The sequence below is a fragment of the Drosophila montana genome, unplaced genomic scaffold (assembly GCF_035044405.1).
Source record: "Drosophila montana isolate Dmon_TW-CO22-7 unplaced genomic scaffold, ASM3504440v1 contig_3468_1, whole genome shotgun sequence".
Classification (NCBI taxonomy): Eukaryota; Metazoa; Arthropoda; class Insecta; order Diptera; family Drosophilidae; genus Drosophila; species Drosophila montana.
The window spans coordinates 411,341-425,097 of NW_026998349.1; the positions used below are offsets into that span (position 1 = coordinate 411,341).

General features: G+C 40.0%; 3 protein-coding genes across 6 annotated transcripts in view; 1 reads left to right on the forward strand and 2 right to left on the reverse strand.

The window, feature by feature from the left end:
- Positions 1-1,071, reverse strand: part of Zasp52 (Z band alternatively spliced PDZ-motif protein 52) — a 63,457-nt gene extending 62,386 nt beyond the window's left edge. Inside the window, exon 1 of the mRNA XM_064691742.1 lies at positions 667-1,071. The gene's annotated coding sequence lies outside the window, so the exon portion shown is untranslated. The remainder of the gene's footprint in view (positions 1-666) is intronic.
- Positions 1,072-8,587: 7,516 nt separating this feature from the next.
- BBS4 (Bardet-Biedl syndrome 4) lies at positions 8,588-12,452 on the forward strand. The gene is made up of 9 exons (XM_064691796.1): positions 8,588-8,770; positions 8,836-8,948; positions 9,011-9,301; positions 10,142-10,298; positions 10,374-10,496; positions 10,598-10,682; positions 11,320-11,406; positions 11,467-11,687; positions 12,029-12,452. Exons 1-9 carry the CDS (start codon positions 8,639-8,641, stop codon positions 12,185-12,187), a joined length of 1,368 nt encoding a protein of 455 aa, XP_064547866.1. The 5' UTR covers positions 8,588-8,638; the 3' UTR covers positions 12,188-12,452.
- The window catches only part of LOC135434967 (G-protein coupled receptor dmsr-1), a 97,980-nt gene continuing 96,456 nt past the window's right edge, over positions 12,234-13,757 (reverse strand). For all 4 annotated transcript variants that reach the window (XM_064691799.1, XM_064691798.1, XM_064691800.1 and 1 more), the window contains one exon: positions 12,234-13,447. In XM_064691799.1, the coding sequence (XP_064547869.1) occupies positions 13,126-13,447 (322 nt within the window). In that variant the 3' untranslated portion in view covers positions 12,234-13,125. The remainder of the gene's footprint in view (positions 13,448-13,757) is intronic.

Below are 13,757 nucleotides of genomic sequence, written 5' to 3' on the forward strand. Positions count from 1 at the left end.
GGTAAATGGTAAATGGCAAATGGCAAATGGAAATTGAAAATGGAAAATGGAAAATGGGTATTACGTATTGTGGCTAAGGCAGCGACAAAGCGCAATGCGTATACGCAATGTGGGCAAAGAGGAGGCGGGGGTCCGACTGACTGCTGGGCTGAAAATAGATCAAGCAGAAAAAAGAAGAAGAAGTCGAAAGCAAAGAAAAGCGCAATTGCCGTCGCACAGCCAAGCGAATCGACAGAAAGAGTACAGTCAAATAGAAGCAGACGTATCCATTTGAATATATATGTATATATATTCAAAATAATCAGACCGTCTGCAGCCGCACAAAAGATACATTTCAGGCTGACCTAGAGATACATTAATAACTCGCTTTTCGCCTATTTAGCTAATATATATATAAATACTTATATATATTAGACAATATTCATATTACAAAAGCAAAACGAGATTATGGCCAGAAGAGAGAACGTGTACAATAAATGCATTTGGCAGAGACATTTCGTAAGTTGTCAGCGCGCGATATGTATCTGCCAGATATTGTATCTGTTGGCTAGAGAACCCGTGCAGAGCGCAAAAATTCAAAAACACACACACACACACACACATACTGTGAAAAATTCGGAAAAGAAATCCGCGCAGCCATTTCGAATATACTAAAAATAAACTCACCTTGAAAAGTTTCTAAAAATTTTTGTTGAATATATTTTATCTGATTTTCTGCTGCTGCTGCTGCTCGCCGCAGATGTAGATGTATCTGTATCTGAGCGCTGGCCAAAAACTGATGCGACTTACTAAATTTTCTAGTTTGTGTCCAGAAAATGTTTGTTGCTGCTGCTTTCGTTGTTGTTGTTGTTGTTTCTTGAACAATTCGAAACTGTTGGTTAATTTTTGTACACGATATTTTGTTGTTGTTGTTGTTGTTTCGTAAGGGATTTGCTTATATACAAATTGATGTATATAAAAATATATATAATTTTGTTGCTGTCGGATATTCGATTTTTCGGTTTAACCTTCAGAAACCATGCACAGAAATTTTACACAAAATTTTAATATACACAACACTGTTAGGCCCTAAAAAAGAAAGAGAGAGAGAGAGAAAGAGAGAGAGAGAGAGAGTGTGTGTCAGAAAGAGAGGCTAGTATTTGATTAGGATATTTATTTGTTTATTGATAACACAGGCATTTGTTGTATTGTTATTGATAATATTTATCTATCGTATTATTGCTGATGATGTCAGTTGCGCATTTTATTTTTCTACACTTATAGAGTATGTTTATGACTAGTATTATTTATATATACATATGTATATATATGTCTTTGTTCTATATACACACTTTGGCTGTTGAATTCGTTAATTGATTGATTTTGTTTCTTTATTAATTTATTTGCGATCTGTTCGAGGTGCGTTTTTTTTCCTTTTTTTGTGCTTTTCTTTTGGGGCGACGTTAACTAAGCGACGATTTTCTCTCAACTAAAGCAAAAACCAAAACCGAAACCGAAACCGAAACTTTTTGCTGTGTGAAATGTTTTTCGAACTACAAATCTTTTCAAGCAAGTGGCAGCTGCGTCGCTGTCGCTGCCGCTGCCGGCGTCGACGTCGACGTCGACGTTGCTGCTGCCTGCATTTTGGGGCCGCTCAAGTTTTCTTCTTTTGCTTTTTTTGCTCAACTATATGGCCGCTATATATGTAGTACTCGTATAGCGTGGCAGACGTTGCCAGCCACAGCGAAGCCCCGCCACAGCTCCCCTCTGGCCCCGCACCTGAGAGAACGACACAGAAAAGCTACAAAATCGGCGGCGGCGGCGGCGGCTGCCAATGTCTGTCTGAGTTTTATTCTCAGTGTACTGTGTATAATAAATATATCTAGATATATGTTTAAGTACATAGTATATATGTCTGTGTATTGTGTTATTTTGCTAATTGTTTGTATTTTGTTTTCGTTTTTGGCCAGCAGTAAAAGTCTGTTTGATGTTTCGAATGGATTTCAGGTGCAGTCATCAAAATGTGAGCAAATGATAAGCTCTATATATATATATACGGATCAAAACATTCCTGGCGAATAATTCTTTTAGATTATCTTTAAGACAAGAGTAAATATTGGGTTATGTGCAAAACAGAAAACATATGACATCATATCGTCAGAGAGAGTTCTGTTTCCAGCCCCATCAAGCAGCTGCCTTAATTAAATCTTTGGTAATAGCTGAAGAGCTCGCATCGCATTGGGGGAAGGGGGAGACTACATCAGAAATCAGTTAAAAGCACTCGAGCCAGTTTATTTGGCAGGCATTTCTCGTATGAAATTCAATTTCAATGCAAAATAACAATCATAATTCCAGAGGCGGCAGCGCAATATCAAATGTTGCCCGGGCAATTTAAAAAATAATTCATTTCATGTTGCCGAAGAAGCCACAAAAAAAATGCATAAATGAAAAATATTTATATATAATGCTTTATATTTGTGGCATAAAAAGCTCTAGAGATTTAAGCAACAACGAAATGCAAATGCAAAAAGAAAATAAATAAATAAACAAATACGGCAGCAAATAGTTTTAATAAACTCGGCTGCGATGGGCCAGAAAAAACAATATCAGATTTTTAATTAAATCATGTTTTGCACACTGTGAAAACAATAACTAAAAAGTCATAAAAAAAAACATATATAACAAAAAAAACAAGTTGGGGTGAGGTGGTGCGTGCTCGACTAGGGAGATACCCTGCCGTTACATATATTCTAGCTATCTTCCTTACACACATACAAACACACACACGCACGCTGCAAGCTGCAACTGTGCTTCTTCTTCCCTATAAGCCAGACTATATATATGAGAAATGCCTTCTTGTTTAACTAAGCTGTTTATAGTCAGATCTTTATGAAACTTTCAGGGCTTAAAGATGGCACTTAAATGTCTGTGCATACCAAAGCGCAAGGTAATATCTATAAACATAAGTTTCTTTCAATTTTGGGGGGAAACTGAAAGAGGTTTTCAAAAAATGATAAATTCTTAATATATATATTCTATAAGAGAGACGATATAGCAAGTTTGGCGTATCTAGCGCTTATAATCTTCAAGTTATGCTCAAATAACCAAACCTCAAAATCGATATTTGTGGATAGTTCCCAAATGGGACGACATATAATAGACGTCGTATAATAGAGTATATATCTCAAGTCTCTAACCTCTACATGGACCGACATGGATAAATCAAGTCGTCCTGCTGCCTGTCACATGCATATGCACACAACCAATATACCCCTTGTGCCCATTCAAAAGACGCACAAATCGCGGCGTAATTCAATCAAATAACAAAAATATTTGTGCCAAAATAAAGTAAGTACTAGAAGCAACGGAATATTACATGCGATAAAGCAATAATAGTATCAAATGAAATGGAATTGTTTTTGGTTTCGTTTTTGTTTTTGATTTACAGATCTGAAAAGTTGACGTGGATAATTAAAAGTTGCAAACGCTTTCAGATAAGCAGCTAATTAAACTGCCTCGTTTTACGGTTTTGGCGTGAGATGACAACAGTTAAACAATTTAATATAATTTCTGTTTCTTTTTTTTTTATCTTTTACTTTAACAGCTTTTTTTAGTGGCCGCTTTTGCACTTTTGCTTTTTTCTTTGGTTACGTCAAAATCGCACACATCAATTATTATTAAGTTTTATTTGATTTTTGATTTTTGATATTTGCAGGCCGTGTGAGTCAACAAAAACGGGCCACGGCTAAAGCGAGATCATTATGAATCACGCTGCGGCTCGGGCTTGCGCCCAATGAAGCCGGTTTCATTGCGAGCCAAAAGCCTGTCGAAGTATTTTTTAATAAATGTTTATGGAAATTTAAAAGTAGTACACACACACGCACAGAGCTGCACTCACAGTTATGTTTTTTTTTTTTGTTGAAAAAGTTCTGAAATTGAAGTACGTGAAATATGTGAAAAAGCCGCTGCCAACTCGAAAGACAACCGCGCGCGATCGTTGCTTTTAAACGAATGGCAAAGGCGAAGGCGAAGGCAACAGATCTCAGCGTTAAAGTCACTGCCAGCCAGAGAAACACACACACACACACACACACACACACAGCAGAGAGCGTGCGAGAGGCAACAAATCAACAGGTAAACGAAAGGTGAAAATGCACGCGCAGAGAGAGAGTGTGCGTGTGTGTGTGTGTGTGTGTGCGTGTGTGTATTGGCTGATAAGATAAAAATGCAAACACAAAACGCGCCAAACACAAATTCTAAACAATTCATTTTTTTTTTGCGCATATTTTTATTTTGTGAGTCAAATTTCTTATTTAATTTTATTTTTGTGACTAACTTTTTTTAATATTTAATTAATATTATTATTATTATTATCTAGCTCAATATTGTTTATATATTTTTGTATTTTTTTATATTTTATTTTTATTTTGGTACTCAAACTTTTTATTATTTAATTTTATTTTTGTGACTAAATTGTTTTCAATATTAAATTAAAATTTAAGCCTCACGTCTCTAGCTCAATATTGTTTATATATTTTTTTATTTTTTGCCACTTTTTTTTGTGTTTTTTTTTTATTTGTTTATTCGTTTGTGTTTTTGCGACTTGGCCAGACTTGGGGGCTGCGCTTGTTTTGCATTTGTTCCCGTTGTTGTCGCTTTTGTTGTTGCTGCTGCTGTTGCTGCTCCACATAAACAATAAAAATTATTGGCATGTATATGCATATATATCGCGGAATTGTTGCTTGCCGCAACGCCAGATATTGTGTGGTACATGGCATATAATTCTATATTTAGGTTGCATGCCACACAGCGGCAGCACGCAAAAACTGGTTACTCCAGTTTCCCTGATAATCTGGGTGACGGCTACAACAACAACACCAACAACAACAACAACAACAACAAGAGCAGCGACAGCGACAGCAACAGGCGTCTCTCTGATTCTTGCTGGAACTTAGGCTGATTTTCCTTTTTAGCGCCCCAAAAAAAAGGCGAAAAAAAAGCGAAAAACAGGCGAAAAAGAAGCAGCTACAAAAATTGCAGCCAAAACTCAGACAGAAACTGCGCAGTTGCATAAACCGGTTACCTGTTGCCCCACCCCTGCCCCTGCCCCTGCCCCAGTCCCTGCCCGTACCTAAACCTAAACCTTTGCCCAGCCCACTTGCTGCCCCCCTTCTTTTTTTTCTTTTGCTGCTGCCTGTTGACCAGCACTTGAAAGTTGCCACGCCCCCCCCCCCCTGCTTGCAGCCAACCCTCCCGCAATCCTCACTTCATTGAGAAACGAAAAGTGGCGCGTCTCAGACCCAGATCCAGTCGCGGGAATCGAGCTAATGGCAACGCGGCAAACGGGCAAACGGCCTGTAAATCATTTAGCAGCTATTTTGTTTGGCTTTGTGTCCGTCCTGTGTTCCGAGCGTGGCTAAAAAGGAAAACGACCCACAAATATCTCAAAAATGTCACGCATGCGCCGTTCTCGCTGTTCTTGTTGTTGTTGTTATTGTTTTTGTTGTTGTTGGCATGCGCGTAATTGCAACCTGCCAGCGAGCAGCGCACCCCGCACCCCGCCCCCCGCCCCACTATCTGCAACAATTGTCGTCTCGTTCTTGTTTTACAATTAAAAAACATAAGAAAAACACAGGCGGCAAACAGGAAACAATTAGCGAGTGTTGCAAAGCGCGACAAAACAAAAGAATTAAATCAAATTTAGTTTAAGTAATTACGTTTTTTCACATAATTATTTGAAATTGTTTTCTAGCACTTTTTCAAAGTTGGCGCCAAATTGGGTAACAAACTGCGGCATAAATAAAACATAGATGGCGCCAGTTAGCAGTGACACGCTGCAAAAGAAGCTGACTTAGCTGTGTTTTTCACCCACTCTACCAGTTAGTGAAGCTGCACACATAACAAGCAGTGCTCCAAGCAGTGCAATAAGCCCAAAATTATGCTGTGGATTAGATATGCCACAGTTTGAGATGCATTGCAAATTGTTGGGTTTGTGGAAAATTGCGTCAATACAGGACACACTCGCTTGAACGAACAAGCACAGTTTCGCTTTTACGTATGTTGCTAAAAAAATTAGTGCGTTTTAAAGAGATGTCGAGCATATAGCAAAATAAGGGCAAGGACATTGGCGAAATCTGGGAAAGAAATGTAAAACTTAAAGGCAAAACCTTGATTAGCTATGCCCGATCAGCTTCGGACCACTGCGTATAATACGTTTATAGGAAAAATCCTTCGAAGATTGAGTTTTTTTATGGAAAACTATTCTGTTTGTCAATATTTCTTACAAGGGTATTACATCTTCGGATAGCTGTCCGCTTATCAGAGCATTCAATGTAAGGATAAGCCAGAAGTGGATATTTGGGTCAACCCGGATGGATGAATTCTGTGCCATTTAAGGCTGACGCCAACTGGCAACTGTTATATCTCTGAAATTTGGCTAGCACTTTGATTTCCTCGCATTGAACAGAAGTCGAGTCACGTCCGCGATTTGCCAGTTTTGGACAGCTGACAACAAGCGGCAACAAATGGATTTGGAAATTTAAGCATATTTTTTAGCTAAAAGCCACTTTGATAGGGGCCGCAATTAAGCCGAAGCCGAAGCTGAAACCAATGCTTGTGATCTTGTGCGATATATTTGAAATGCATTAATGCGTTTTTCGCTACGGATTTGGTCGCTGGTTAGGCACATTATGAATGTAGCTCACGATCACATTGCTGGAGCCGCAAATGGTGAGCGAACGGAGCGACAAACAAGACTTGTTTCTCACCTGTCGCGGTGTCAATTGAATTGAGTGATTACACCTGATCAGGAGATGAAGTAGCGCGGGAGAGGGATGAAGAGGAGACGGGAGGGAGAGGAAAGAGAAGTAAGTGTAGGTGTCTCTCTCTCTCTCATCTCTCTTTGAGCTGGGCGGGGCAACGGGGCTCGTTTGATTTTGGTAAGCTTCATTAAAACTTGTTAACACTTGTTGTAACTTTTGTTTTCAATACCCTGTAACTAATACCCTATTCAAATAGGGTATTTGTCAGTCGAAACATCGTCAAGTCCATACAGAATATGTCTTGGGAATAGAAATATGCCCAAGTTTCATAACTCAATATATTTAAAATGATCGATAACTCTAAAAAAGTCATCTCAACCGATAAATATCGATTTGAAATATACCCAAGTATCATATTTAAATCAATTTCAAATTATCGATAATTCATGATATTTCAGCTCAACAGAAAGATATGTATTTCCCGATCGATAACTCATCAAAATAATATCTCAACTGATAAATATCGATTTTCAGTCTTTGCTTTTGTTATGGCATGAGATAAATATGCCTTAAAAAATATCCAAGTTGCGCTATTAAATCTATCAGAAATTTATCGATAACTAATACAATTTCATCTGCACCGATAAATATCGATTTCTAGCCCTTGTTATCGTTAAAGGCTACAGGGCACCTGGCTGTCGGGCACACTCGACTCGCGACACTCTTGTTGTTATTTGTTGATTTGTCCGTTTACTCGATTGCAATTTGATCGTCAATTATTTTACCTTGCCTGCCACATTTATAGGTTGTTTTTATTGCATTTCAATTGGTCTCAAATTTCGGTTGGACACTAATTAAAAATTCGCAACGTGGCATTTGCTTAAACGCCTTTTAAGCCCGCCCCAAAGACGCTTTTGGTAACACGCAATCACGTGCATTAATTAATTTGTCAGGTTAATTCATTCGACTCACCCAAAGGGGCTACAACTGGGGTCAGAAATGGTATCAAATGTACACGATGCGTACATGACATTTAAGAGCGCTCAAGTCGGGAGTGACAGACTAGCGAGATACGCTGTATCCAGTTACAAACATTCTAGCTTTCTTCTATACACACATACAAATATACACGCAAGAACATGCAAGCTGCTATATATATGGGGGTGGGAAATTTTGACCTATGTCTATATAAGAGATTTGAGGGTACCATTTTCACATGAATTTTGACCAGGAATAATGTTGCCAGATTTAAAGGCAAAATTGATCTACAGGTCAAACCATGAACAAACAGCCAAACCTTATGAAAATCTTATGAGTTTTGACCGAGTTATGGGTGTGGGAAATTTGGACCTATGTCTATATAGGATATTTGAGGGTCAGTCAGTCAGTCAGTCTGGACAAGCAGTTTTATATTGAGATAAAATTCTATCACAGAGTAATATACAGACAAGATTGATTTGTCTATCTAATCAGGAATGGATATACATAATGAGTTCTGCCTTTTACTGACATTTGCCAGAGAACATGATAACCTTTCAAAACATGTTGATTGGTTTCAGCCTGTATCCACCCCAAGGCTCAGTTATTTGGAAGAGGTGGCAACGCCAAGCAAATTGGTTAGCCATGGCAACCGCCGGCTGCCACAACAAACCCAGTTCGTGGCAACTTCCAGGAAAGAGCTTTTTTTTAAATACTTATTTTCCTCCCCCACAGCAGCCGCAGGGAAAGGTCAACTTCATGTACGAAGCAGGCAGCGAGCAGATCAACTGCAACGGAGCACTCATCGAGCTGCCCTCGCTGGAGGTGGTCAAGCCAGGTGGGTGGAAAGAGTAGAGTTGAGTTTTTGTTGTGTTGTGTTTAGTTCTGACGTTTCACGGCTCCAACAATTAGCGCCCAAAATGCCAGCAGATGCCAACATCGACTGGCTGCTCCACATCTATTTCACACGCCGCCAATTCGAGCATTGTCGCCGGCTCATCGCACGTGAACTGAATCGCCATTTGAATGCGGAATATCTGTACTTTGTGCAGGTGAGTAGTGTGCGGGGCGCAGCGCATTATTTCTAATTGATTGAACTCTGATTTCTCGCGCGCAGGGTTTAATTGAGCGCGAAGATGGCAATAACATTGAGGCGCTGCGCAACCTGCAAAAGGCCGCCGAGCTCAACACGCGCAACATCGAGACGTACAAGGAAATCGGACGCACACTGTATGTCCAATTGTGGTTATCGATTTTTCTGTCCATAAACCCAACCCTCCCCCCTCTGACAGGTACAACATGGGCCGCTTTGGTCAGGCGCTGAGCGTGTTCCGCGAGGCGGAGCAGCAGAGTCCACGCAAGGATCACGAGATCTATCACTATCTGGGCGAGCTGCTCTATCGCTCGGCGGCCACACAACCCCAGCTGGAGCTCGCCCGCCAACAGCAGCACGAGGCCAGGGGCTACTTTGAGCTGGCCGTGCAGGCGGGTAAGAAACTGGAGAGCTATGTCCGCCTGGCCGAGCTCTATCGCAAGGACAAGGACTACCAGAAGGCCATCGATGTGCTCGAAACCTGCTTGCAGTCAGTATAAATCTATACAAATAAGTTCTCAATTCTAATCAACATCTAGATCTTTAAACCTTTAAGTAAAATTCGCTTTTGCATACTCTTAAATTAAGTGTGAAACAAACTTGATTTCAAAAGTACCCCCTAAAATAGATAAAACGAGAACAAGGAAGTTTCTTAATTTAAGGAAGTTTGTATTTGAATGGGGAAACTTTAAAAAAGTTATTGAAAAAAGAATTTCATTAAGAAGAAACTTCGACTAAAACTAGCTTTTCCAAAGGTTTCTTTTTTAAGTATGAAACTTTTTCTTGTTTTTATTTATTTTAGTTTAAAAACTCATGAAAATTTCTTGAATTAGGAATTTAGATAAGAAAACTTCGACTAAAGATGGCTATTGCGAATCTTTTGTTTAGATACGAAATGTCTTAATTCAAGTATTGAATCAGAGTGTAACTTAAAAAATTTCTTGCTAAAAGAATTTACTAAGAAGAAACTTCGACTAAGGCTAGATTTCGCTAAGGTTTAGGTATAAAATTTCATTATTTAAGTATTGCATTTGAGTTTAGAAACTCGGAAAAAGTCTGTGAAACTAGAATTTAGTTTAAAAAAACTTCAACTTAAGCTGGCTTTTGAGAACGTTTTGTTAAGTACGAACTGTCTTAAGCTAAGTATTGTGTTTGAGAAACTTTTCAAAAGATTTCGAAGATTTAGGAATTCAGCTTAAGAAATTGGCACTTTAACAGGGGTCTCTTGATTTTTTCCCTCTTAATGTTGACTCTGAAATGTAAGCTGGATTTTCCCAAATTTGTTCTCTGTAAACTTTCTCAAACCTGTCTCGCTCTTAACGCCTTGCAGCCTGACGCCGGAGAATGCCGAAGTGCTGACTGAAATCAGCGTTTTGTATCTGAAAATCAACGAGACTCAAAAGGCATTCGATCGCTTGGCGGAAATCGTCAACATCGAGCGGAACTGTGCGCCGAAAGGTCTGCTCGCCCTGGGCGCCATTTTGCAGGTGAGTGTGAGGCGCCCTTAGCCGGAGTTGGGGCAGAGTGAAAATATTTCACGGCTTGTTGTTTTGAATTGACAGTCGCGCAACGATGTGGATGCCGCCTTAAGCAAATACAGCCAAATCGCAGACACTGAGCCGGAAATTGCCGAACTCTGGAACAACATTGGCCTCTGCTTTTTCAAGAAGCAAAAGTTCATCGCGGTGAGCAAATGTTATTGTTATTGTTATTGTTGTTGCTGTTGCTGTTAGCCAGGTAAAACAGTTTCAGGTATGCTGTTAATTGTTTTCATAATTGATTGCAGGCGGTTTCATCGCTACGCAAATCAGTTTGGATATCGCCCCTCAACTACAATGCGCTCTACAATCTGAGTCTCATATATATTGCCTGTAAGTATAGTCCATGCACACATACATACACACACACACAAACATGCAAACATATATACACATAGAAGTGTAGTAGAAATTGCATACACTTGCCATGTTCTGCTTTCTCATTCTTTGAGGCAATTTAAGGATGAGGCAAGCTGGCTCGAGCCCTAATGAAATTCTTAACTTTAGGCAGACCATAATAGCCACTATCTAGCTGGCGTATTAAAATTATTATAATTGATAAAATTAATGATTTTGGTCAGTTGTGCGTCCGAAAAGACTTTCCCTTCTGCTCTTTATTACGTGTAATTTTAAAGCCAAAACGTACTTGTCCCGCGGCCGAGCAATAATAAAAGTCCATGTCTACAGCTGGCGGAAAGAGTGCATAATAATAAAAAAAAATCATCAAGAGAATGGGCGTTGGGACAGGCCTTTCATAAAAATGTTTGAAAACAAAAATACGAAAAGAGAAAACAACAACAAAAATTGGCAGGTTTTAAGAATTCAAGGACCCGTCTAGGTCTATACAATTCTTTGTTGTTGTCGTTGTTGTTGTTGTTGTTGTTGCTAAGCATTCTGTGTTGTTATTGTTTTCTATTTACCACTTAATGTTTATCCAACGACGACCCGTGACCTTCTGACCGTGAAACAGCGGAACAATATGCGAGCGCCTTTCACACGCTCGCCGCGGCCATAAACCTGCGCAAGGACAACGCCGAGTGTTACATGCTGCTGGGCCGTAAGTGCTGTGTGCCCCACGTGTGCCATGTGGCCTAATTCGTATACCCTACCCGTCTAGTGTGTTTACGCAAACTGGAGGACTTGGAGAACGCCTTTGTGGCGCTCGAGCGTGCCTGCAGTCTGGCCAGTGGACAACAACAGCTGGGCGGCCAGCAGCGGCATCCTTTGGTGTTCCTCAACTTTGCGCTCTTCTGCTACGAGACCGGACGTCTGGCCCTCGCCGCCGAGCACTACAGCCGTTTCATGAGCCACGCCCAGGATCTGCTGCTGCCCACCGAAGTAAGTCGTGTAGTGTATCAGCGCGCCCAATGGCTTCTGGCCGTGCCAACCGATTAGCCCAAGCCACCCACCATTACGAAAAAAAAAAACGAAAAGGCGAAAAAAGCGAAAAAGGAAGCCGCATTTTTGTAGCTTTTCAATGTTCAAATTGAAATACAGCAAATTTGATTAAATTTAACCAAATGAAAGCCCGAAAATGCAGCGAATCGATGGAAGAACTTTTAATTAGAATACAAATGTCGGTAGTCAAGGCAAATTCGAATGTGCAGCAACAAATTAAGGATTATAGGGTATATTCCAGTCGAGCAACCTGAACTAGTTTCTCTTCTCTTTTTTGGCAGTTCAAATTTCAGGCCACCAAATTGAAGTCGCTGCTGCGCATCTCAACGCACAGCCAGGGTATATTGGACGATGGCGAGGACTCGATGCGAGCCGAGGATGCGTCTGGCAAGGATGAGGAGCTGCCGCTGGAAGTGAATGCCGTGGTCAGCGAGAACTGACAACTGAGAACTGAGCAGAAAAAAAACGACAATGGCTAAAGGCTAATTAACTCACATCGAACATTTATTGGAACTTGTTCAAACTCAATTGAAAATCAGTTTTGGCTCGCGTGGCGTCAAAAAACAAATTTGAAGAAGCCAATGAATATGCATTAGCTGCGCACCTTAAATACTATAATTTACATTTAAATAAAAACTTTATATATTAATAATTATAATAATAATGTATTGTTTATGCTGCTTAACACTAAATAGCAAAGTTCAAATGGACAAGCGAACAATTAAGCTCAGGGGCTCTCTGTCTTTAAAGTTCGCTTGACGCAAATTCTTTATTTGTATTTTCAATTAATGTTTTTTTTCAAATTTAATTTAAATTGTTTTGGTTTTTCTTCAAGTGTTCAATGTGTGCATAAAAATTGGTAGTCAACTCTTATTAGTTAATTAATGTTAATAAACGCTGGCGTTCCTCGCATATCTCAGATATTAATCGTAAATAGATCAGTTTACATTTAAATAAATTTATATAGATTTACATACATATATACAAATCTATATATATTCGTATATTTATGTAGTATATGTTCGGTAAGCCTAAGGAACAGTTACAAAGTTAATTCTAATTCATAAACCACTGCAAAATTCATTTGAAATCTCTCGTTTTATGTGTCTGCTAAATGGAAATGGCACTTAATACCCTACAAAAATGTCGGCTCAACTGGATAGAGGTCACAGTTCGGTATACCCTTACCCGGCACACACAGTTTCATCAGTTCAACTTTTAGAAAGTTTACACCTTTTTTTAGAAATTCAAGAGGCATCTCTTTGAGCTGCCCACACACCACTTTTTTCCTCTTCTTTCACCCAACGTCCTAGTCAACCCCGAAGCACGTGTCCGCCTCCGTCGTCGTCGGACGCCTTCGACGCCTTGGCACTCGCTTCTAGACACAGGTGGTGGTCACCCGGGTGAGGCGCGTCATCTCGCTGCTGCCAAAGTGCCGCTTGAAGAACAACGATCTGAAGGTGGTGCGAAACTGTTTCGACATGAGTCCGTAGAGCACAAAGCCCACAGCGGCATTTATCAGCGCCAGCAGATCCATCAGCTCCCCGAAGGGCGGATAGCAATGGGCAAAGAAGCACTTCTCCAGCACGCCCGACAGCAGACCGAGCAGACCCTGCGGAAATTCCGTGACCAGGAACAGCACCAGGACGGCAACCAGCAGCAGAGTGGTGCGATCGTTGCGTCGATCACAGCGGGGCGGTCTGCAGGGTCAGAAGGCATATAGGGAAGTGATAAAATCAGAGAAGGAACAATGGAATGGAACAATGGAACGATTGATGGAAATCAAATGAAATTTATTTCAAAAGATGAACGAAAGCCGATAAAAAAAACAAAAGAAATAGTGAAATGGAACAATGGAATGAAACAATGGATTAAGTGATAAAAAATCCATCGGGATTTATTCCAAAAGTTGAAACGAACGAAATGATGGAATAGAACAATGGGGTGATTGATGACAAATGAAAAACAAATGAAATGTTTTCCAAAAGATGAACGACAGTCGATAAACAA

Coding starts and splice junctions, on each gene's coding strand:
- BBS4 (XM_064691796.1), top strand. CDS start 8,639: ATGCCAGCAGATGCCAACATCGACTGGCTGCTCCACATCTATTTCACA. Junction 8,771..8,835: donor AATATCTGTACTTTGTGCAG/GTGAGTAGTGTG, acceptor TCTCGCGCGCAG/GGTTTAATTGAGCGCGAAGA. Junction 10,683..11,319: donor GAGTCTCATATATATTGCCT/GTAAGTATAGTC, acceptor ACCGTGAAACAG/CGGAACAATATGCGAGCGCC.